The 25881-nt window shown below is 44.7% G+C and overlaps 1 protein-coding gene across 18 annotated transcripts in view; it reads left to right on the forward strand.

Moving 5' to 3' along the window:
* The window catches only part of Foxp1 (forkhead box P1), a 597317-nt gene that overhangs the window by 521927 nt on the left and 49509 nt on the right, over window positions 1-25881 (forward strand). For all 18 annotated transcript variants that reach the window (XM_029478340.2, XM_085840212.1, XM_085840223.1 and 15 more), the window contains 2 exons: window positions 971-1175; window positions 23647-23751. In XM_029478340.2, the coding sequence (XP_029334200.1) occupies window positions 971-1175; window positions 23647-23751 (310 nt within the window). The remainder of the gene's footprint in view (window positions 1-970; window positions 1176-23646; window positions 23752-25881) is intronic.

Raw genomic sequence — 25881 nt, forward strand, 5'->3', positions numbered from 1 at the left:
CTCCTCTGCTGTTCTCAGGTACAGTTCAAAACCTATCTCTCCTGGGTGCATGTGCCCTAAAATATACATTGAATCGCTGATAGGATAAAGATGCAGAGGTCCACAGTGCTGAGGTTAGCATACCGATTATATCACATCTTAGAGACAAGAAGGGTCAACAAATACTTTTTTTTTTTTAAATCCTGTCCATCTTGACCCCATGCAGACAAACAAGAGAACTTTATTCCTTTTAGCTTATTTTCCTTTCCATTTTTATCCTGCAATGGCTCATTAGCATTGATCCCAGAAGTGACAGTAATAATAGTGTTACTTGTATAAAAAGTTACACAGTCTTTGGTAGACACATCCATCAATTAAGCATGTGGTACTAGAAGCCAAAATTAATGAGGAAGATAGGTGTGTTAATGAAATAATCATAGTATAATCAATTTGACTGTTAAAAGTTGAAAAGCATTTCAGGGAGACGGTATGAATTCATAATTTATGTCTTAAAGTGATTAATAAAAACTATATTTAATAACAAAGCTATTTGTCATCATTTAAGACTTAAGCACAAAAATTACTCATTTCTGTGGATCACGTTGCCACGAGACTATGGTTGAGCAGATTCATTTTGAGGCCTCCTTTGTGCCTAGAAATAAGCTAGGCCCGTCTCTGCTCCCCTTCCAACAGCGGGACGCGGCCCTTGGATGGAGGAGGGAGTGATGTTGGTGCGGAGTCGCAGTGCTCTGCATCCCTTCCAAGGTGTCTGTTCTGTGTGAAGAGGGGGCTTCAATGGCCGCTCAGTGGAAAGATGCACTTAACCACTGCTGTCTTTGCCTGAGCTGGGAGGGGGAAGAACAGAAAGTTGTGAACACCCCAAAGCCCCCCTCACACTGGGCTTTGTTTACTGACTCTTTGATTTAATTACTGTTTGAAGAGGACGGAATTAGCTGTTAATTGATTTGATTATCCAATTTGTTTGTTTCAGGCATGATTCCAACGGAACTGCAGCAGCTCTGGAAAGAAGTGACAAGTGCCCACACTGCAGAGGAAACCACGAGCAGCAACCACAGTAGCCTAGACCTGACCAGCTCATGTGTCTCGTCCTCGGCACCTTCCAAGTCCTCCCTGATCATGAACCCGCACGCCTCTACCAATGGACAGCTCTCGGTCCACACTCCCAAAAGGGAAAGGTAGGAACATGCCCACCCCTGCCTGTGGTCAACTGTCTTCTACCCAGAAGCGGGGCAAGGTGGCCTCGCCCATTCCTGTGACTCTAAGAAACCTGCTTGTGTTCAGGGGGCTTGGATGCGCACATAAGTACTTCAGAATGTATTCGCTATGGTTTGAGTGAGAAGAGCATCTAATTATCTTCACCTTTTCAACACGGAGTCACCACTTTCTTAGGTCTGTACTCAGCTTAGGAGCCCTGGCAGGAGTCTAGTAGTTCCTTGTTGGAAGGGTTGGCTGTCGGGGCATCCAGGCCAACTGTGTGCTCTGCCAGGAGCTCACTGCGTGCAAACTAAACGGCTTGGTACTGAGCGTCTTCTAAGGCAACAGTGGTCTATGCTGTGGACAATTTCAGGTCTTGGTTTGAGGAAACAGCACTTAGTGCTAGTTTACACGGCTCCCCCTTGAAGGCAGGGAAACCCATGTTACTCATCATGTGTCCCTTAAGGAAGCACAAGGCCTTTTTGGCGTAGAAAAAGGGTTTTTCCTTTTCGCTAAGGAAAGATTTAGATGACGGTGAGCGGGACCACAGCCCGCTTTCTCCTGATGGCCCCTGAGTGAGTGCTGTCCAGCTGGTATGTTCCTGTTTATAAGTTAAGGCTTTATATTTTCAATGCTCTGAGCTATCGATGAATGACAGCTGAATCTTGGACTGCGTCGTGTTAGCTTAAAAGTCCTAAGGAAATGAAGCCATTTGTTGATTCCGTTGCACCCAGAAACAGTACTGCTAGTGTCTGCTTGAGAAATGGAGTATATAAGGCTCCTCAAATGAACCACTTTTTTTCCTGTTTACTATTTTTGGACTCTTTCCTATATATTTCATATGTAGAGCTTGTAGGCACGGAGGGCAAGAAGGCTACTGTACCAAGAATTTTTCCTAGCGAACTACTTTCTATCAGGCAAGAGCAAATGCTGTGTTTTGTTTGTAAGTCCGAACGAAAAGCTGATATTTGAAAAATGCTGTCCGAGATACGGCGTGCAATTCTGCATAATTGTGCAGCGGTGTTTAGGGGTGTGGCCACCTGTACAGTGTTGGCTGGATGACATACATGGAAATGAAAAATCCTATCACTTACCAGCGTATCAGTGTAGCTGCATAGATGGAGACATTACCCCAGTGTCTGCAGCCATGGTCGTGTAATGAACTCACTGCACTGTCAATTGTATAAAAAGTATAGCATACACAGTTATTTATAGGGCACGACCCTTGACAGCGATAATGTGCGCAGTCAACATGCTCACTGTACTGTGGTGTGTAATCCTTAGTTCAGGATGTTACTCCTACTCACAACCCCTCCCCACACAAAAGTATTTCACCACGTTAGTCTGGCAGCAACCTCCTACATCACGTGTCAGCTCCTGCCTTGGTTAGGAAATGCTTTTGGTTTACTGTTGGGTTATTTTGACCGTCTCCTCAGGTCTGTGGGAGCACTAGGTGACTGTACCTCATGCGCTTGCACGTGTCACACATAGCCTGGATGTGTAGTCTTGTGCCGTTAGGTCTTCATAGGTAGTCGTTGTGCTGTGTTCCTGTCTCAGAATCTATCCCTCCCGAGTGGCGCGCACACACATGCCGTCAGAGATTTTCAGAGGTGAGGATAGCGCCTGTTGTAACTAATAACTACAAGCCTCCTGGAAGATCTCCTTGGGATGTCTCTAGTAGACATAGGAAGAACTCAAAGATGCTTGAAAGTCAGTGGTCTGGAAGGGATGGAAGAATGGGATGGTGAACAGGAAGTATGGGTTTGTAGCCTGGGCTGGACACTGCTTCCTGCGTTTACAGCTTTCCAGTAGTGACAGATACTTGGACCTGGAAGCCAGTCTTTCATCTTGCCTTGGAATCTATTATAATGTCTTTATTACTTTTTTTTTTAATTTCCAAGTAGTAAACCTTAGATGGCTTTAAAGAACAGAGTCTAGGCTGCTGCCCTTTGTGGTCCCAGCTTCCCCTGTCCCCAGGTTGGTGCTGTCCGTTTACTGCAGAGTGATTGAGTTACATCGTTATCCGTAGGCGAAGCAGGAGGCTCTGCACTGAAAAATGCCGACTGATGCACTTAAGGTATTTGTTGCAATCTTGTCGGCTGCTGTGGAGACTGCACAGATTTTCTGTGACACAGAAAACTCTCCCTGTTTAGATGCGCTGTGCTCAGTTTCATCCTAAAAGGTTACATATCTGCAGTCTGGTGATGGAACGGCAAGAAAGCGAGCGGGGGAAGAATAGCCCTTTTCATGGCTTAAGACACATTTGAGAGTGAGTGGACCTAAGACACAGTCCAATTCCCGGAGACTAAGTTTGTTTGGCTTTTTTTTATGGTCCTTATTTGTCTGCACAAATGTTGCATTTAATCTCGGGCTAAAAGTAGACTGTGGATCAGAAGAGAATTGAGATTTCCACCAGCCCGAATCTGGATGTGCGAACAGGCTGAGTTTTGGTTGCGCATGCAGAGGGGAGGCAGCTAGGAAATTATCTGATGTTACTTACTCTCTCCATTGTCCCATGGCATAGTATGTGATATGCTGCCAGTGGTGACTGGATTCAGAGGGAACTCCATCGGAAGCACTTCGCGTTGGTTTGTGGTGAACGCAGGGCCTTGTTCATGTTAAGCAGAAGCTATGCCACAGGGGTAAATCCTTACCTTCCTTCAGCAGAGTCTGAACTGATTATAACACCCTACATTAAAGCTGGCTAAGTAGCTTTAAGCTTATGGAATTGATCACTCAACAATCAATTGTCTTTTTGCTGGTTTTATATAGATACAGGTACTTTAAAATATGCTTTCACCTTATCAGGATGTCTGTCTGTCTATTGGCAGTGCTGGAGATATGCTAGGCAGGTGATTCTACCAATCGTCCTCAGCCCCTTACGAAGATGTATTTTAAAATCCCTTGGGTGGTGGCCACTTCACAGAGTAGAAAAGGGAAGCAAAAGGGAAGGAATAAAGAAGCGGGGGTGGGGTGGGGTGTCGTCCCTTACCGAAGTATCTTCTCACTCACATACTGAGCTGTCAGGGGGAAGACACCTCAGGAGTTCTCCTTGCTGTCACAAAACCCCTTATCCATCGAGAGAGAGAGAGAGAGAGAGAGAGAGAGAGAGAGAGAGAGAGAGAGAGAGGGAGGGAGAGGGGGGGAGAGAGAATTTGTGAAATACGGACCCTTACAAGCTCCCCCTTGATGGCTGGGGAATACTCTCCTTTCCCTCCACCCTCAATAGCTGAAGGAGTAAGAGGCGTTGCCACTGCGCAGTCAACCGGCCTGGTGAGCCCCAGCCTGAGTTAGCAGCTTTCAAGGGGATTTTATTTTTTTTCCCTGAAAAGATCTCCAAGTGTCTTGTGCGAAAACTGGTTGGTGAGAGAAAGGGAGAGATTTTGTTATTCTCGTTGTTGATGTTAAAGTCGTGGGATGTGCAAGCCTCTCACCTGGCTCACACATCTCCGTGCCATTTGGAAGCCTCTGTCTTCCCACTCTTGCCCCGTACGGTTTTTTTGCAGCTTCTGGGAGCTGCCGCCACAGCATTAGCTCTGGGGTTTGGTGAGCTGCAATCTGTTAAGGAGACAAATAATGTGCTTGGCACCACACTCCTACTCCCCTCTTTAATTTGTCTTACACAAGGAAAATTATAATTAAATCATTCAGGGTAAACCCTTGAGTGTAGAGAAGGGAAGAGACACACTTTGGTAAAGATTGCCAATAGAAACCACTTCCCCGTAGCGCCGGGTGGAGATGTCCATCAGTATTCAGCAGCCTGTGAGGAGGAGGAGCAGCCCATGTGATCTGGGAGGCGGATGCCAGCACTCAGATCAAGCCTTGTTAAGATCCTGTCGTGGACGGTCAGCGTCTTTAGAATTCAGTGCGGGTCCCCCGCTTCCGGCTTTGAGTCCCTCCTGACAATTTAATACTGTTTATTGTGCTGATTATATATAAAGCCATTGGTGCAATAAACACCCCTGTCGTCAGTGCCTCGGAGGAGCACGGGGAGATCAAGTTGAGCGTGCCCGAAGCTGAAGGAGAGACGAGCAGGTGTGCTCAAGCCTCCTTGCTGGAGCGTTGCTGGCACAGAGTCGGAACCTCTTGGTAGTTAGAAGAGAGACGTGGGACGCCTGCACACATGAAGACATTACCTTGTTCACTTTACTTGTGGACCTGTCTCCCTTCAGGAAATTTCAAGTTTTGGAGTGGGTAAACAGAATCAACAGAATGCAAATGAAATGTTTATTAAAATGCTAAATTTAGTAAGCCCTTTGAGCTTCTCGGATCAAAGCAGCTATGTAAATACAAATAGCAATTACTACTTAAGTAATTGCTTGAATGAAAATTCTAAATATCACATTATATTATGGTACACCAGGGAAGGGAAGGCACATTAAATCAGTCCCTTCTTGCTGCCGGTTGCCGCCAGAACCCTGTGTGTGCAGTGATGACTCCTTTTATACGTGCGACTACTGGGAATGCAGTGGGGAACCATCGCCCCATTTCACAGATGAAGCAGCCGTGTTACAGAAATTACAGGGCAGCTCTAAGGTCGTATGCCTGATTCCTGCCATAGCCAAGAACCATATTCAAATCTGACTTTAATTTTTTTCCCATTCAGTATAGGAGTACTTAAGAGAAATTTAAAACCAGTGCCCCTAAAAGAATATTTAAATTTCATCACAGTCCAGCCAAATATCTATTAATGTGTGCAGATTGCAACATTTAAAGGAAAATAGGTTCCCTATTTATTTTTCTATAAATATAAATAGTTCCTAAAGTCTTTTTATCTTTGATGAAGGGAGGTGAGGTTCATAAGAGATAGATCACTTATGGTCTGAAATAGTACACAAGGGTAAAAAAAAAAACAAATCCCCTGCAGGAAATACAGACAATCAAATGCAAGCAAGCCTGTGTCCTTTATGGGTGTCCCCCTCGCTTTCTGCCCTGCCTTATAAATCTGTGTGTCCTGGATGAATGTATCATGTGGTCTTTCTTCTATGTCACCTGCCTTCTCTCTACAGTCCAAATTAGGAATGTTGTGTCCCACCCGGGCCCCCACCATCCTCAGCTTCTTGACTTCAGCCATTAGCAAATGTTTTATAGCAAGTTATTTCCCCGAGTCACAGCTCTGCTCAGCATTTGTTGCAAGACTTCCTTAAAGCCTTGGGTTAGAGAGTGTTCTCTCAGCTCTGTAAACATTGTGGTTACATGGCCTCTGCTGGCTCTCAGGCCACCAGGCTCTCAGACACAGGTGAACTATACAGGAGCTCTTCGCTGTGAGGTCTAACCTTCCCTGTGTCCAGGTGTGGTATTACTTTCTGCATTTCCATGCCCACTTACTGGCATAGGCCGCACAGTTGGCAGCTGCCCTCACATAAACCCTGACCACTTCTGCTTGGCTTCTGTGCTTTGGACTGCTCCAGCTGATTCTCTGTTTCCCTTTTTGATTTATGGCCTTGTAGACACCGTGCTGTGTATTTGTATCCCAGAAAGATTTGTGTTTGTGGTCTCTGATATTTGTGCACATCAGGGACCTTGGGAATATGGGCGTCCCTGGTACTTTGATTTGCTTACCCTTTCAAGGAACAAAAAAGGTAACAAACAAATGTTGGTTGATAAAGAAATATTGGTGCCCTTGGCTGAATCACTAACATTCTAGAGGTTTGTTTTCAAAACTGTTCGGGCTCAGGAACCTTTAACTTTGCATATTCTCACAGTGACATTTAGGGGTCCAGTGAATTGGAAATTTCAGCAGTAAATTCAAGTTTCCACTTTTGTGAATAATACTTTCATACTGAATTTTTGTTTCTTGTAAATCATGGGGTTTTTTTAAAAAAATATTTCTTTTTATTTAAAGCACTGAGAAAACTAACCTCATCATTCTTTCCATTAAAGCATTTCTCAAAGATGCTGTACGATCAAATCCCAGCTTTGCACTTGTTGCATCTACAAGCTGCCCTGTGAGACACTTAAGTGGAGTACCACATAGGTGCACACTGGGAGACCCACCAGCCAAATTCAGTTATCCGCCCCCCCCCCCCCAATTCTGTAAATAGTTTGTTAGGATAGAGGTGTGCTCATTTGCATATTTTCATATTTCTCAAAATTGCAAAGATGAGTTTTGTAAACCTCAGTCTTGTGGCCCATGGAGGGCAAAGATACTTACCAAAGCAAAGGCGGGATATGTCTTAAGCAGGGGACACTGTCTGTTCAGCCATTAGTCTGTTTCTCAGATCATGCAGTGAGTGGTTTGCTTGTCTCCAAGTGTCAGGGATTCAGGACAGAAGAGGTTTTGTTGAGTGTTGAGCTTTCCAGGCCCCCCTCTCTGTAGGACTTGAGTTCCTTTGGTCTATTTAGGGTGTATGTGAATTGGTACTGTCACACAGATACTGTGGTCATTCCAGTGTGCTCACCTGGAGTTGTTTTGTGTCTTGATTGAGAAGTCTTGACCTAATAAGCTTGGATGGATGTTGTCATAGATTCCCTAGAACTTGGTCACAGAAGCCCATTCAAGTATTAGAAAAACAGCTTCACTAGGCCATGAGCTGGTAGGAAAAGGCACATTTATTCCCATTAGTTCCTTAGCATCCTAGACATGTCCACAGAAGTAATGGCTTGTCACTCGTACGTGGGCTAGTAGACATTGCATTAGAAAGCCCAGTTTTGACCACTTCCTGTCCTTGAGTTGAGGTCCGTGTTTTGGCTCTGTAGTCAGAGGCAAGTGTCGTAACCTCTTTTGGGTTTTCTGTCTTTTTGTTCTTTGGGAAATCAGAACACGCCAGGTGATGGTGATGATAGAAAATGCATCTGTAAATGTTTGTGAAACTTCATGCCCAGTGGAGCTTCAAGCAGAGGTCTTGGTCCTGATTTCTTTTCCTTTTTTAATCCTCCACAGTAATTTTCTGGTCTCCTTTGCACAGATGTTGCGTGCAGACCACAACAGATGTTTGAGCCTGCAGAAGTTAGGTCAGTCGTGACCACCCAGGGACTGGACCGGACCCTAGGTCTTCCAGACCCTCAAGCACTTAGTTCCCAGGGGTAGCTCATCAGAAGTGCTGTAACTCAGAGTTGGACATTTGATTGGTCAAATTCAGAGGTCAAGACTTAGAGGCTCTAACCCCCAATGGCTGTAGTCTGTTTCCCAGGCTGTGTGCCTGTACTGCTAGAATTGGAAAGACGTCCAAGAACTTCCACGGTGTCCATTGTCTACCTCACTTGCCTGTTAGGTTTCAAAGAAGGGAGTGGAGAGGCTGGAATAGGAACGTGTGCATCAGAGTATGAGGCATGCTCTGATCTCGTAAGGGGCAGAGGACAGGAGGACAAGTGTTGTGTGCCAACCACCCTTGGGCTCAGCAGCCTATTGGCTGGCAAGCATGATACAGGGTACGTGGCAGCCATAGCACCCTGAGATGCAGGGGTTTATTTATTTGTTTCATTGCTCCTAAGTGATCCTTCGGGGTCTCCTTAGAAGGAGGAGAGCAAATTCTTTCAGGGAAGTATGGCATGATACCTCATCACCTCCTGTCACCTACACATTCAGAGCAGGGGGGAAAACTGGAGAGGTTGAAATACCATAGGGGAAAGGTTTGTAGATTTTTTTTTTCTTGACTGTTCACTTTGTGAAGTGATTAAAAGAAGGGGGAAAGAAAACCCCAACGATCATTCTCCATAACAGCTGTTGTATGCTACCTCAATAAAGTGCCTTTTACCATAACATAGCATCATTAGACTCTATAAATCTTACCCTGTTTATTGTGTTTAACTGACAAATGCTTTCCAATAAAATGACATCATTGGCGTGAGGAGTTATGTTCATTTTATAAGTTTCTCTTAAATTTAGATGATTTTAATCTCCCCCCACCTTTTTATGTTGGATGATACGAGCCCCTAACTGTCTGTCTGACATGTTTTTCACTCCAAATAATACTTGAGGCCTCGTAGTCTTTGATCTTGTGGACACTCTCTTTCAATGCAGGACCAATGCCACTGGGAGCTTATCACCTAATCCATGGGTGGCACCCTCCCACTCCGGGGTTGCTGTCTCCCCCAGCTCCAAACCTATATTTGCATATATTCTAATACTAACAGCTCACTGAGAGTGTAAGGAAAGTATCTACCCATCAGAGAGGAGTGAGAGCCAGGCTTCAGGGACCCTTAACGGCCCTCCTATGGTACTAGGTTTTTACTCTTATAATGGCTCATGCTGAACCTCACACCTTTACCACCTGGATTAGGTGAGGAAGACGTGGCTTTTCAGTGGGTATTAGCCATTGAGAGGAGAAAAAGAAGCCTAGAGTGTCCACCTAGGAAGGCATGTGACTTGGCTAGGTCCCAGTGTCGTTCTATTCTCATATAAATGGCAAGTTCCCATGTTCCTAAGTCAATACCGGAGCCAGTGCTAGGACGTCAAGTTGTTGTCATCTCAAGATTCATAAAAATGCTCATCTGCGCTGTTCCCCAGCTGCTCTGTGCAGTGTTTATTTTTTGCATCTGTCTTCCCCCAAGCCTGGCTTTGTGGGCCTTTATAGGGGAGAAGCCCCTCTTGCAGGCTGGCTCACCGGGGCGATTCACAGGAGCGCGTTACATATGTACAGCATCGCCTGAAGTTCTTTATTCTACCCCCTTTTGTGATCAGTCAGGGCCCAAGTATATTATAGAGTGTAGTCTCCTCATTAAAACAATAGCGAGAGCTCACAAAGGGAAATTGTTAATATGTGTTCCCGCCTGTCACTTCTGCCCGTGTGAATACAGAAGATAACCGCTCCTTTGGGAAACTACTTCGGGAATTGAGCAACACATCCGCTAGCCAGAGAATTCTCCTAACTGCAATTTTCCTTTTTGTGTGTACTCAGAAATAACATCCTTATGGGCTGCTCTGTGCCACAGCACAGACAGAGCACAATTGCCACAGCCCAGGTGGCGTTAATATGGGACAATCCCCCGGGCACATGTCGCCAAGAGTTGTACAGCTTGTTCAGTGTCTTCATCCATATGGCAATCTGTCCCATTCACAGAAAGGCATCAGGGCTGTGCCGGGTGGGGACCGTGGTCAATGTAGTGTGAAGAGTCAGGCTCTGTTCATGCCTCCTCCCTCGTCTGGAATATTTAATTGTAGACCAGCAAGCACTTCTCTCTCTCTCTCTCTCTCTCTCTCTCTCACACACACACACACACACACACACACACACACACCCTTGTTAACCTATTATTCAGTATCAGGAGCACACTGTTAAGTGAGCAGGCAACATTCTAGTGTACCAAACCCCCGTGATGACTAGGAAGTAGGCTGACATCCCACTCAGAGGCCTTTCTAGGCTCTCGTTCAGGAGTAACTCAGTGTAAGCACTACGTGCTTGTACTAAAATTCTTCCAGACACCGGAATGAGTTTTTGTTCTCTGTGGTTTTTCTTCCTTATAAATTGTAAATGCCTTTATTGTCCAATTTGAACTGTTGAGCTAAATAATTTTGGCTTCTAAGTCTTAAAATTAAAAGAAAGAAAGAAAGAAAGAAAGAAAGAAAGAAAGAGAGAGAGAAAGAGAGAGAGAAAGAAAGAAAGGAAGGAAGGAAAGTGGAGTGTGTGTGTGAGAGAGAGAGAGAGAGAGAGAGAGAGAGAGAACATTAGAATGGTGAGAGTAAAACATGCCCCTGGAGAGAGTGGGGGACCCTCCATGACTCCTGAAGTGAAAGGAGGGACTTTTTTTAAAGGCACTTGAGACATTTCATCAGAAGTCACCACAAGCTCCATTTAGACACTGGCCCCACATCGTGTTCTGCTTTTGTATAACTATTTGTGTTCTTGTTTGGTAAACAGACCCCATAGCAACTGTGGGCCATGATGTGTTCTACCTGTAAGACTTCCCTAAACAAACAGACTCTCATGACCTTCAACTTGCAGGCCTTTTATAGTCCTCGAGGGAAGCCGTCTCCAGGCTGGCTGGTCTGTGTCTCTGTCTCTGTCTCTCTGTCTCTGTCTCTCTGTCTGTCTCTCTCTTCTTTCCTTTCCTTTCCTTTCCTTTCCTTTCCTTTCCTTTCCTTTCCTTTCCTTTCCTTTCCTTTCCTTTCCTTTCCTTTCCTTTCCTTTCCTTTCCTTTCCTTTCCTTTTAAAAAACTACCCTGAAGGCTATCTTTGAGGGACAGTCTCACAGGGTTTGTGTTTTGCATGTTGACTGTGAATAGTGAAAGAGCTGAGGAACTGAGGTGGTTGGCGGAAGGGAAAAAGCTCCCTAACACGTGCAGGGGAAATGACGTGTACAGTGTGTGCTTTCAGAGAGGCGGCCTGAGCTCCCTGGGACAATTCAAGGTCACTGTATATCATGTCTGTGGTTATTTCTCTCCTTTGTGTCTAAACCATCGCTGGGAACATTCTGGTGTACATGAGCCCCGATACTCAACCCCCATTTCTCTATATGAGTCATAGCTATGACAAGAAACGAGACATCTCGTGTTCAAGATCAGTGTGAGAGATAAATGGCAGTTTACTTTAATTAGAAAAAAATTGACACCAAGAGCTGGGAGAATCCAGTGGCTTTTGAATAAATTAGAGGATGGTACAGACTGGAATAAAACAGAAACTTAACAAGGACAAATGGGAAGTTGTCCACAGTTTAACAACAACAACTGAAAAAAGAAAAAGAAAAAAGAAAAAAGTGTTTCTAAGTGGGACACAAGTCTGGGGACAGCAGTAACTAAGGATCTGTTGGACAAGAGTTACAGCTGTGCAGCTTCAAAGTGTTTCCTTGGGGAAGATACACTGCTGTAGAAGAGGAAATAGAGAAAACACAAGGCCTTAATGAAAAGACAGCTAAATGGGCCAGGAAGGCCCAGGAAGCTAAGTGTCACCATGTAGACATAGGGTCACTAATTGGATCAATGGGCAATGCAGGACAGGCGAATGATCTTTGGACAGGTCAAGGGATAGCTCTCCTGCTTCAGGGCACAGCACAAACAAAGGTCCTGAGGTGGAGGCAGCAGAGCCTGTCTTAGTTAGGTCAGGGTCTTTATGTGGGGAGATGTTAGGGACACTCTCACCAAGGCAAAGCTGTATAGACCAAGTTAATTCCTCCTAGTGGGCCCCTGTTTCCTATCTCTGGAGTTAGTGTGATGTTTCTCACTAGGTCTGTCCAACAGAGTAAACCATGGCAACCATAGAACTTATAAATCTTCTAGTTGCCTGCACACAGTAGGTCCTCCCCATCAGGACTCACTGTTGTCATTACTTTTGAATATACTTATCAACAGATTCAAAACACAGGGGTTTTGTCCCAGTTATATAGATTCTGGGTATTCAAAGATGACAGTGATACAGCTCTTGCCCTTCAGGAGCTCAGCTTAACCAGAGAGACAAGCGCGCAGACAGACACTCATGACAAAAGCACACAGCTGGATCTAACACAGAATATGAGCTGCTAAAAATACAAATGGCTGCTATCAGGGAAGCAGGGTACAGTTAGCCTTTCACACGTGTGCCTCCTGTGAGGATTTCAAGTGCACTGGCCCCCCAGTGGGGAGAAGTTCAGCTGTCTCTTCTAATGTCCACATCCTTGTCACCCGTTACAACCAGCCTGGTGCTTGGTAGGTGCTACCTCCACTGCAGGGACTGGGTGTACTACTGGCAGGAAAGTGGACCAATGAGATGCCTATGGGCACAAACCCTTTAGCCCACTCGTGGCACATCCACCTGGGTGGCCTGAGGCATTACCTGCAGAGATTCCTATCAAGCCGAACAGTTAGGTCTCTGTGCAGTGTAGATTTTAAGCTTAAAGAAACCTGTACCAGAAATTCCTGGAGGGCTGGCTCAGCTGCAGGAGTGTTTGATTCAGTAGGTGAGTCTTTATCAGCCGTTCTCTGAGAACCTCTTGGTACCTGTATGCTGCCCCCGTCCTCTATGGGTGTGTGAAAGTCCTTGCTGCTGATGTCCTCCCATGGTTCAGCGGGAGGGACAGAGAGTCGGTATAAAGTTTGGCAACTGGAAAAATCTGGGTCTCACTGCCAAGGTGTACCACTCCAGAGAGAGAAGCCCTTAAGGCTGTGGCCCCGCGCAAAGGATCCTGGGGGTGGCCTTTGTGTTATCTCTAGGTACGCTCTGGCTTTGTCTGTATAAAGTCCTTTATTTGTGTTTCTCCGTCTGCTGTGTTTTCACTCTTGCCTGAGCTCCTACAGATGCTTTAAGGCCCAGATGAGGACATATCACAGCACTCTGTGCTAGAGTCCCGTCCAGTCCTGTCTCCCCTGCTGGGGAACTGGACATGGCCATTTCAGAATAAGAGTCCCTACTTCTCATTCACAGCCCATGCCACTCTGACATTTCACCATCAACTAAAACAAACAAACAAAACCCCAACATTTTTCTCCTATTAAATGACTTTTGAATCCGGTATGCACATATTCTGTTATACCACCCATGCTAAAATATCAGAGGGCGAGAGAATAAGATGTGTGTACGCCAGCACACATTTAAAAACTAGATCCACACATGCTTTAGACAGTTCAGTGGTAAGTTAGCCACTTGGAAATTGCACGTATCTTGATTTGGGAACTCTGAGCTGCGCTGCTTACCCAGTGAACATTTATGAATTAGCATCTGCTGGGGAAAAAAAAATGTGGTCGCTATGAAGTAGTGTGTGTTTCCGAGGAAACACAAAAGCGTGATGGTTTTGAGCGCGTTGCAGCGTGTCCTCTGCTTGCTTGTTCCTTCCTCTCCTGTCTCCTCATCTGGCTGCCCATGCATGAGTCTTCCACCTCCGGAGAATGAGGTGACTCCTGGCAGACTCCCATTGACTGACATTGGAAGCAATGGCTTTGGACTCTTCGGCTGAGCCACTCTTTAGGGTTCTGGGTGTCACACATTGGCTCCTCTGACATATGGCCAAGGTTCCATGGTGACCCCATGACTCACCAGTGCACACACAGAGAAGGAGATCCCTGCCTGGTGGTGTTAATAACTTTTGGATTAGTGGCCCCTGTGTCTGTGTTGACACAGTTGCTCGCAGTGCTCCTTGGAAAGCTTTCTGCTTTCTTAATGAGACACTGATGTTAATACAGCCAATGATAGAAGGCCTTAGTCACCAGCTCTGAACAGGCCTTGCTGGTGTCCAGAACAATGGCTGGATCTTGGCCGCCTCTCACTCTTCACTTCTGTTTATTCCCTCATTCAGCACATCACAAATACAGGTGTTCTGCCTGTGTCACTACCTGCCCCGTGTGCTGCACTGACATCTGAAGACACTGGCCAGCCTTCATTCTAGAGTTCTCCCCACCCCCACCATATCCCATTGTTCTGCTGTGCTCCACACTCCTTGTGTGTTGGAGCACAGATACCAAGTCAGTCAGGGTAGCTTACAAAAGGTGGTGGGTGTTTCAGGTCGCATTGGTGATATCATCAGAGGGTGAAGCAGGTTAACTTCCAAACATACTGCCAAGAGTGGTACTCAGCCTCCAGGGCTGACGGCCAGCCACATAGCTAGCCCACACATGAGATGTCCCCACCTTTACAGTAACCAGCTCTGCTCAAGAGTGCTGGACACGGCAGTCCTTGGAGTGAAGGCCCCCGTGAGTCTTACCCATGTTATATGTAGGATGACTAGAAGGTTTCTCTGAAGACAGTGTGTCTTCAGAGTTTTGCTGTTGTGGCGGTGTCAGCATAGAAAGCTAGACATATATAGCTACCACACGGTTCTCCTGGAGGTTCTAGCTTGTGACTCTGCAGTCATATTAACAGGTGCCTCTCTGTTGTGGGGTTTGGCGTATTTACTTGTAGGATTATTTGTGGGGTTCTCTTTAAAGCAAGTCATTAAAAAAAATTAAAATCGAACACATCTCACCCTCTGCAACGGCACTTGTGAAGTCATCTAATACACATACCTTGTGTCTGTGGGTCTTCTCGCTCATGCCTGTTCCACCCGACCTCGTCAGCACACCTTTGGGTAAGGAGTGTTCACTACATGTGGGTATTTCAATAGGAGTTCCTCCTTTTGTAGAGGAAAGGACCTCGGCTACATGTATACTGTCCTTAGTGCTTCTAAATCCAGCCTGCATGGCACACCTAGTTTCTGAGAAAATTCCAAACTTTGCTCCCACTGTCCTGAGTCTCTTTATCTCCTGTACAGATTCGTTTACCTCCAGGTGCAAGGGTAGAACCCAGACTTAAAAGCAGATCAGAGCAGATCTAGGGTTTTGAGCTGTGGTCCAGTTTGTAGGCTCAGCTATGTATGCTGGAATATTCTTGACCAGTGTGAAACTTGGCAAACATAATTCAGCAGCTGTGGCTCAACATGACTCTCCTGGTCCAACTTAGTGTTTGGTAAACAGAAAGAGAGAAGGACCTGCCATTGGCCTTTCCTGTTGTTATATGTTTGTATGTATCTCAAAAGCAACAGGAGCTTTACATGTTACAGGGGGCTGGTGACTCTTTTTAGGAGCCTGTAGCTGTTAAACCAGTAAGGCTACCCAGTGCCACCATATTACCTGTTTGTGTATCTCAGCTTTGCATTGCAAACCACATTCTATAGAAAATGTGTTCTGAGTGCCATCTTTAAGCCCAGCCCTTCCGGAGATTAGCTACAAACAAGGGGTGTCTTGAGATTCCTTCCTGGCATTTAAATTTAAACGTCTTAATGGCCTAGCCACACTAGTGACCCCAGGAGCCTACTAGATATACAGATTCCTGGGCTCTTCTGGATTTTTGCATCAGAGTCCACACAAAACCATCTCCAAGTGATTTATATCTTGGAACAGGTGTGAGAAGGGCTATTCTTAGAATAGTACTGCAGTGAAGGTGTGAGTGTCCTGAGCCCTACACACAGTATTCTAAGCCTGATCAGCTTTCATGAGGGCATTCTCTTCTGTTCAGTTTTGGGCATATGCTATGTACCTGTTATTGCTTTTTTAAAAATTAGCCTTTCTTGTTAATGTATACCTGTGTCAGCCCATGAAAGATCAATGTCTAGGAAAAGCTTTCCTGGGCCTTCAGTTCTCCAAGAGGTCTGGCTGCTAAGACTTTCTCTTAATTAAAATTGTATTATTCCTGTTACCACTTGTCAAACCCCAAAGTTATCTTATCACTGGATTTCATTTCAGGGGTTGTTTTATGAGGTTTCCGGACCTTTTGTGAACAGAAAATGGAATGAATGAGACAGTACACAGGAAAGGAAGGGGTTTGGGGCCAGTGGGGTTCAACCCAAGCTCACACTTGTTGACTTTCAGCAAAGGCTTGGGCCACTCCAATGAGAATGCAGTCATCTTTCCCTCAGATTGTGCTAGGTGACATTCAAAAGGATAGGACTGAACCCTTGCCGTCCATCATATGCAAAAGTTGACTGACTGAGGGTGGATCACAGAGCAGGAAGGGGGAAATGGACAAAACTGGCAGAAACCAACAGTCTCTCCGCCTTCAGTGTTTTGAATGTTATGTCAGAAGTGAAAGGAAACAACATAAAAATGTCTAAGTTGGACTTTATCAAAATTAAAAATTTGTGTGCTTCATAGTACACCATCAAGAAAGTAGGAGACATTCCAAATGAGCGCAACTGTTTGCAGTTACAGCTGTTGAGACATTTGTATCCAGAAGAAGAAGAAGAAGAAGAAGAAAAGCAACAGTAAAACAATGCAGTTAAAAATAGGCAAGGAATGTGAGTATTTCTCTAAGGAAGACATGCCTCTAGGCACTTCTCTAGAGCAGATGCACAAAGGGCCAGTCAGCCAGGAGAATGCATTCAGCCCTGCTGCCTACGTAGCAGGTGTGAACTAAGGGGTTGGGGAGTGGGGGATAAGCTGTCCTTCCACCTGAGCTGGTGAGTAAATGAGAGAGCTACAATAGCAAGTGTTGGGGAGAAGGTGGGGAGGTTGCAGCAGCCCTTGTGGGATGTAACTTAGTGCTGGGACTGGAACAAGTTACCATGTAACCAGATATGCATGGCCAGCCTAGAATCCAGGAGTTGGGAGACAGAGAAAGAGGATGGTAATTCAAATTCTGCCAGCCAGACAGACTGACAGAGATTCAAACAAGTAAGTAAATAAATTAAAGTTACTATATGGCCCCCACAGTTTTATTTCTAAATGTATCTTCTGGCTGGTTGATTTGCTTTTGTTTTTATTGGCCTGTTTATCTTCAAAGAGAGAAGCAGGCAGGAGGCAGGGGGAGGGGGTGGGGGAGGGAATGAGTTGGATGAGTGGGGATGAGATGGGGGAGAAACCATGATCAGAATACAAAAAGAAATTACTTTAAATTTAAAACAACGAGGAGGGAGCAGTAGGAGTGGAAGCCTGGGGACCAGGATGCCTGTGGTGGGTCAGTGTCTTCTAGACTGCAGGGAAGCTGCACCTATAAGATCTCAAAAATATGCTTCCCTAAATTAGACCTGCATAATGACAACCCAGCTGACCTGCCAATGTGGATAAAGGAAATCTCACAAGGCCCCACCCTGAGATGCAGGCTGCCGAGTCAGGGAGAATCAGTCTTCTCTAGGGATGGGTCCCCTGAGAGGTTACCCAGTCCCAAGTGGTCAACCTGAAACACATGTACATAAGAGCCATGCTAAGTGGGCTCAGTAGACATACATATGTGCATATGTACATAGTAATAATTAAAGAAAGACAGGTCAAGAATTTGAGAGGGAGTTAGGAGTGTATAGGAAGAGGGAGGGGGTCCAACTGATATATAGTATTTATACATAAAATTCTGAGAAAAACTTTAAATATGTTTAAATAGGTACATAAATGGACATATCTGTAGCAGCAAGTGCCAACAAGTGAAACAGCCCAAACTGTTCACTAAGTAATTATTGGCTTTAAACATGTGCTGCATAGCTCTTGCCTCTCTTCCCCCCTTGCTCCCCCTCTTACCTCTTGCCGCTCCCCACTTTTCCTCCATTCCCTTCTCCCCTCTCTCCACTTCACCATGGCCGGCCTGCCTCTACTTCTCTACTCTCTTCTTCTCTCTGCCTTTCTCTGCCTCTACTGCCCTCTTAACTCCCCTCCCCAGGCCCTGAATAAACTCTATTCTGTGTTGTTTTGTTTTGTTTTGTTTTGTTTTTTTAAAAAGGTGCTGCATTAACATAGTGGAATAGTATTGAGCCAGGACAAGCTGCAGTTTGGATATGTTAGCCTCTAAAACATGCTAAGTGAAAGAAACCATACAGCAGTGAGCCCATACTGTCTGATGGTATTTATATGAAATGTACAGTACAGGCAAAGGTCTGGGGCCTAGGAGCAGATAATAGGGGGACTGCAGGCAGGAAGGAGGTAGGGAATGGCTTTTGCTAGATACAGAGTTTCTATAGCGGTGATACAATTATTTTCTAAGGAGTCTGCTGTAATGGTTCTGCAACTCCAAATATATGCAAACTCATTGAGTTACATCCTCTAAGTGGGTGAACTCTTCAGTATACAAAGCATGATTTTATGGAGCAGCAACAACAAAGTCATGATCTTAAACAATTCCAAAAAGCTCAGCCTAGCTCTCCATGACTTAGCTTATTAAGTACATGCCAGCAAACTAGAGTCCAGTTTATAATTTTGTTGTGATGGGTGGTTAGGGAGAGGGGCGTACACCAGTAGACACTATTGTTGGCTTTTGCTACAAATGAATCAACTTTTAAAAGACCAGGTAGGCAAATCTGGGATAGGACAAAACTGAGCTCAGGGGAGACTCAGAGACATGTGCACTCATGTGCTCCTTGTGTTAAATATTTAGTTGTAGCTTTTGTGGATGGAGGAATTGTTTGATATAGCAAAGCCGATGTGTAGGTTGGCAGAGCATGTTTGATTGGTGAGGTCTGTAGTCTGTCTCCTTGGTCACCACAGGGACCCACAGCTCGAGGGTCACTGAAGTCTGCACACTGTTGATTTTGAGAAGTAGGTCCTTGTAGCAGGTGACAGGAATCACTGGAGGCAGTGAACGAGGGAGCATTAAGAGAACTCACTCATCCAAACTAACCCAAGAGGCCTGAGGATGTAGCTCACAGGTAGGACGCTCGCTCACCCAGTATTCAGAAGGCCCAGGGTTCAAGCTCTAGCACTGACTGAAAAGAAAATCTTTTCCACCACCAATGTGGAAGTGAAGACGGTGGCTGGTGTATGTCAGTGTCGGGAAAATAAATGGAACGGAAATAGCATAGCAAATGTCATTGGGAACGGAGGCATCACACCAGAGCAAATGTAAACGCATTGATAAGTACCATGTAGTGTCAGGAGTTAGCTCATATCTGTGTGTAATTATACTTTCCCTGGCACGTTGACTCCTTCACGTCTGCAACGCTACCACTGTTCTCCTGGTAAATTATATTTAGTTCTTACGTAGCAAGGATTATCGGGAAAGATTTAAATCAATTGGCTTTTCTGGAACGTATCTGTCTGTGTTTCACGTAGACAGAATAAAATTTAGTAGTACAAATTGTCTTCAGCAATATTTTCTCCTGGGGGTTTGCACAATGCTGGTCTTTACCTACAAGAATAAGAGAAAACAAATATTGAGTATATCACCATACAAAAACGAAATAGGATGAGGCGTTTGCTGTCTTCTCATTGATAAATCTCCACAGCATTTGTTGAGCACGGCGTGAGGCGCTCAGGATGTGAGAATGAGTGATCACTACCTCTAAGAACATTCAGCCTGGGAGTCAGAGTAAAACAAAGTAGAATTTTATTGAGCATTTGACCTGGGGCCTGGCATAGTCTAGCGTACACTTGTAATCCCAGAATTTGGCAACTGGAAGATCAGGAATTCGAGGTTATTCTTGGCTGTGTGGAGTTCACAGCTACCTGGGCAAAGAGAGAGAGGGGGAGGAGGATGGAAAGGAAGTGAAGAAAGGAAAGGAAAGGACCAATTGGTCCAAACTTTCACAGGTTCATTTTGGGTAAATATGCTTGAGCATCCCCAAACCCAGCCTGGTGAGCATCTCTCACGTTAATGGTCCACTCTGTCCTCACCATCACCTGTGACCAGTTTATGCCATGCCGAGTCTTGGTTGCCTCTGTCAGAAGCTCATGTGACTGCTGTCTTTCAGCCTGTTTTTTTCCTGGAGCTTGAAATGAACTGAAGTCGATGAGTTTGCGTTTTCTTTCTTAGCCCCTTTGTCAGAAGCCAAGAAAGCAGCACAAAGCTCACCTCCCTTCTGTTCTCTTGATGAAACATGGACGATGCTATGCAGAGTGTGCCTGGGCTACATGGTAGCTGGGTCCGGAATGACTCAGGGAGCCAGAAGTCAGCCTCAGCTGTGGTCCCCCATGGCTGTGCTGCTTTCCAGTGACAGCAGAGCCAATGGCAGGCTGTGAATCTGGTCTTGAGTGGTGCTTGCTGTTCCCCCTCCTGTATGCATGACAGTATGTAACCTCTAACAATTGCCCATCAGCAGGTCCCTACAATCTACAAAATAAAAACCTCCTAAAAGGTGTAAGAAGTTGTGAGGTAATGCTCAGCCTTCCCTGGCTCCCATGCATCTCCCAGGATTGAATTGTTGGCCTCTGAAGAGTCTTTCCAGAGATCCCGCTGGGGTACCACTGCCAACCTCTTCTTCCATCCAGACCTAAGCATTTTCTTCAGACAGTGGACTATTCAAATGTATTCAGTTACACAGTACATAGGGAAGGCTGGTGAGATGCTGAGCAGTGGCCACAAAAATGTGACCTGTGATGATGTCTAGGGAGGGTTGGGGCGAGTGGGTACTGTGCCAGCCAACTCAGCACTGCGACAACAAGAGCATGTGATCTTTTCAGAAGGAGGAAAGGTGGTGTCAGTTAAATTAACAGATAACTGTTGTTTGTTAAGGCTTTGGGTATCAGGACCTAAGTCTTCTCTCCATCCTCAAGCTGACTCCAAGTTGAAGTAGAAATAAACACTTGGAGGAAAACAGTTTTTTATTCATGAGTTCATCCAAAAAACAGCAAACAACAACAAAGCAAATTAAAAAAACAAAACAAAACAAAACAAAACAAAACCAGGCGGGCAGCAAGCATTGTAGTGAGCTGTGCATGTTGCATTGATAAGTTGAGAATGCTTGACTAGACTAGTGTCATTTACAGTTCCTGACCGCTGATAAGAACTTTATGTTCTCAGTAGCCAGTGGATGACGGTGCAGGTTAGGTCCAGGCGCTCAGCAGGCACAGCTGATACCATTTTCCTAGTGAAGGCAATCTCAGTATCATGGATTGGCTGATTCTGTGTTTCTCTGAATATGCCTTTTGGTAGAGATCAGTGTTTGCCAAGATGTTTAGCATAATAAATTTTATCTCTGACATTACTTATACACTTATTATTTCATACTTATAAGAAATACAGTGGGAATCCGAGTGTATAAATGATAAGAATGGTTAAAGTTAGATGCAGAAGATGGTTCCAGGTTTCCTATCAGTAGGTGAAAGTTTTGGAGACTAGTTGATAACTTGAGTTTTGTTTGGTTTTACAAAAGGACACTATGACTAGAGAGATGACCCAGTGGGTCAGAGGACATGCTGCTCTCGCAGAGGAGCTAAGCTCACTTCCCAGCACCCACGTGGTAGCATAGCTCATATACTGGACCTAACTCCAGTGTCATGGGATCTTGTCACCCTCTTCTGACCTGCAGGCACCAGACATCCACGTGGTACACATGTATACATACGTGCAGATAAAACATACACATTAAAAACTTACAAAGCAAAATGGCATTAAATGTAAAGATTATAGTTCCTCATGCCTTTTAGTTTATCTAGAGTTATATAAACTTAAATATATATTTTAGGCTATTTATTCTCAGTATTTTCCAATTTTTTTCTGTATATACACACATGCATATATGTTCTAATAAAACTAGGAGGATATTTCAGTTAGCTTCTCATCAAGGAGCTAGAGATTGTGCTAAGCGAGTCTTCGGAAAGCACTCACAAAGGCATATTTAATATATTCTGCCTTTACTCTTAGATTGTGTGAGAATTTTGGTGCTGGTGAAGCAGTCTTTCAATTCTAAGATTATCAGTGATTCATAACTGCTCATGCACAAACCCAAACCTTTGTTGGGTCCAGTGGAATTTCATCCTCTGTGCCTAGTGAGTGCCCCTCTGCCGTTGGCTTCACAAATTTCCCTAATTGATAGCTTTGTTCTCGGGTTTATTTCCTTTTCTTGCAAGGTGGACATTTCAGCTACCATTACATATTACTGTTTTTAATTTTTAATTTTTCTTTTGGTTTCCGTGTTTGTATTCTTTCTGAGAGCAAAAGTAACTCACTGGTATTTTTAAGTTGTTAGATTTTCTGCAAAATAAATTTAAAAGCATAGGGAGACCTCATTGGCTGTGGGAGGCATTACTTACTCTCTGGCATGTTCACGCTCAATCTCTGTGATGTGAAGGTTTGGGGTGTGCTCGCAGTGGATTGGTTTTGTTGTAAGGGAGGGGCCAGAAGCATCACAGTCTAAGGATGTGGTACATGAAAAGGTATTCTCATTAGTGGGATAAAATACAAGACAGCTGAACGTGTGTATACGTGCATATGCGTATGCATGTGTGTGTGTTCATGTATGTATAATATATATATATATATATATATATATATATATGCATATATCTGTTCAAACCAAGGAGAGGCAGCAGAGTAAGTTACAGGATATTTCTTCCCTTTCTGTGAAGGGAGTATGCCTGCGTACGAGCCAGAACACTTGTTCACTCCACATTTCTATTGGATGAAAGCTAAGGTTATGGAAGTGACTGTAAAAATAATTTGTCTGAGGGAGATGTGGATAGAAAAAATATTTGAGACTGTGGCTAGCCTCCTCCCTGTGCACCACATGGCTCAGATCAAAGCCTCTCCCGACTTTATCCTAGTGAACAGATCATTACTGATTGATCGGCACCCCACTGGAGCATTAACCCCTTCCTGCCCACGTTTACTCTCAACGTTAACTTTGCTGAGAAAAGTAACTTGAGAAATACAAACTTCCCACAACCACAAGTTAATTTTAAGTTAATCGACATATTTGGCCTGAAAAAAGTATTTTTTAGTATTGCACATTTTTTATTTTAATAGTTTTTCCTGGACAAAATTCATTTTATAATGAGAGGACAAGACAATTAAATTTAGTGAAAGTCATTTCCATAGAGAGGAGAAGAAGAAGCATGAAATGTCCTATGTGGAAACTATGAGAGCCACAGATTCACACAGACTTTCCAGTTGTATTCTGGACACTCAGTATGGCCATTTTGCAGCAGCCTTTGCTGTCTGAGTAGAGACCTTTACTTCAAACAAAACCCTGTCAGACATTTTTCACACATGGAGGTATGTTTCTAACATCAGGTAATTATACTTAAATGTGTTTAGAACATAATCTCACAGCTCATAGTTTAACTCTTGCTTAAAAGAAAGGAAAAAAAAATCATCAGAATTAATTAGATTCCTTGGGGAATGACAATTCGAGGTTTGTCACGTGCCCTGCTGGGCCACGTGGACTCTCCAGGCTGGGTTTTACTCATTCTCTGTCTTGTGTGTTTTCTTGCAGCTTGTCCCACGAGGAGCACCCCCACAGCCACCCTCTCTATGGACATGGCGTATGCAAGTGGCCAGGCTGTGAGGCGGTTTGTGACGACTTCCCAGCCTTTCTAAAGTAAGGATCATCTGCCTTGTCTTCTCTTGTCACACAGCTGTCCCTCCTGCTGTCCCCCTTCACCCATTAGGTTGTCTTCCTGTTGAAGACTGTCACACAGCCCTTCAGAGGGTGGCTTCTGAGTCACCATCACAGGAACTTAGATCATCCCTGGAGGGTTGCCCTGCCATGGGAAGTCACCAATCACCAGTCAGTTTTCGAGACTAACCCTGATGCAGAGAGAAGCCCACTGTGGACCTGTAATTCTTTAGTTCTCCCTAGTTTTGCACATATCCCAATCTAACTTTAGAAAATGTGGTGTCAGTGACTGGTTCTTTGTAGTTTAGTGACTGGGCCCCTTCTTTGACATCGAGACAGTGCCACCATTTTGGTTTCTTACCTCTCTGTATTGGGTGGCTTCTGTTTAGATCGTTCTTCTCTCAGGAAGAAGTGGGTAGAATATGATGTAAACTCGGGCTGTCTCATCCCAAGCTGTGGAGCTGATAGTCGCTGCCAAAAGAGGCTGCGAGGCTTCTCCGTTTGAAATGGATCTCTCTGCCTCACAACTCTGAGTTCCCTTAACCTCTCCCATGCTGTCAGGTCGGTTAAAAATCTGACCAGCTACCCTGTGTTCTTGACATTACTTATAAACAATGCTGAATCCTTGACCAGTGTACTGAATACAGTCGTCTAAGTGTTCTGTTGATGTAAAGAGATACCATGACTAAGGCAGCTCTTAAAAGAAAGCCTGTAAATGGGGCTGGCTCAGAGTTGTAGAGGTTAATCTATGATCATAATGGCAGACAGCAAACAGGCATGGTGCTGGAGCAGTAGCCTGAGACCCCACTATGCTGATCTGCAGGCAGCAGACACAGAGAGAGGCACTGAGCCTACTGTGGGCTTTTGAAACCTCAGAGCCCACCTTCAGTGACACATCTCCTCCAGGAAGGCCACACCTCCCAATATTTCTCAACTAATTCCAGTAACTGGGGACTAAACATCGAAATCTATGAACCTAAGAGGGCCATTCTCATTTAGGCTACCACAAAAGTGCCATCTTCTATTTAGCATGCATCACATATAGCTTCTGTACATCAAGGCACATGATGGTTTCTCTAGAGTGAGAGCATCCTTTATGGCTATCTTTATGGACCAGACACGAACACTGTAATGCAGCCACCCCTAGAGATGCTTGTAGTATTGCCTGCCGGTAGTTTTCCGTGAATATTTTATTATAACAGCAATGCTATAAGAGGCTTTGAAATTACTATATAGCCTCTCATTTTGTATCCTTCACCTCAATATTATTTTGTGGTCAGTGCACACGTAGGCCATATCCCAAAAAGCTAGGAAGTCTCAACATCTAGAGCAACAGTAGTCCTCACCAACTGCATCATTAGCATTTAGATAAGTGGGCGCTAGCTGTGTCCTCTGTTGTAGCTCCCTCATGGAATCTGTTTTGTTACCATCCTGATCTTGGCCTAATGGTGTTTATCCAATGAGAGGAAAGAACTTCCTAGGCTACACTCAGAAACTCTGATTTCCCGGGCTGTACCAGTGCTAAGTAAATACGTTACTGATTTCACTCTCCCGAAGAGTGGCTGACAAGCATCGGTCAACATGATTTACGTTTATAAAATCTTGAATTATAAAATTGCTGTCATCACTCGTGTGACATGTCTCATCAGCTCTAGGGACAGAAAAGGCATCGCCAGTTCCCCCACTTTGAGCCGTTTAGAAACTTTCATTAATGGTCAGAGTATTCCTATCCTAATCATCTCCATGTCATAGGTTCACATGCTATGAGCCGTCGGTTAAGTGATGGCGAGGCCTCAGGGTAGAGGAAGAGCGAATAATTCAAACCACTTCTAAGGTCAGAGAGGGAAAAAAAGCAGAGATCTTTTGAATCGAAGCCTAGGTTTACCTCCTACAAACAAGAAGCCCGCTCACCGCTCAGGATGTCAGGAGCCTGGCTCCGAGCTGGAAACCCTCTCTCCAGCCTTTATTGTGGTTTTGCTCATGGCATGACAAGCTCCTGGTTCCTGTTTGCTCGGCGGAACTGGAGTGCCTGCTATCAACTTGCAATATAGCTTGCTTATTTCCTACTGTTTGCTTGTGTGCCAGCATTTTTTTTTTTCAGAAGACTTTGTT

The sequence above is a fragment of the Mus caroli genome, unplaced genomic scaffold (genome assembly GCF_978045245.1).
Source record: "Mus caroli unplaced genomic scaffold, Mus_caroli_1 scaffold_7, whole genome shotgun sequence".
In the NCBI taxonomy this organism is placed as follows: Eukaryota; Metazoa; Chordata; class Mammalia; order Rodentia; family Muridae; genus Mus; species Mus caroli.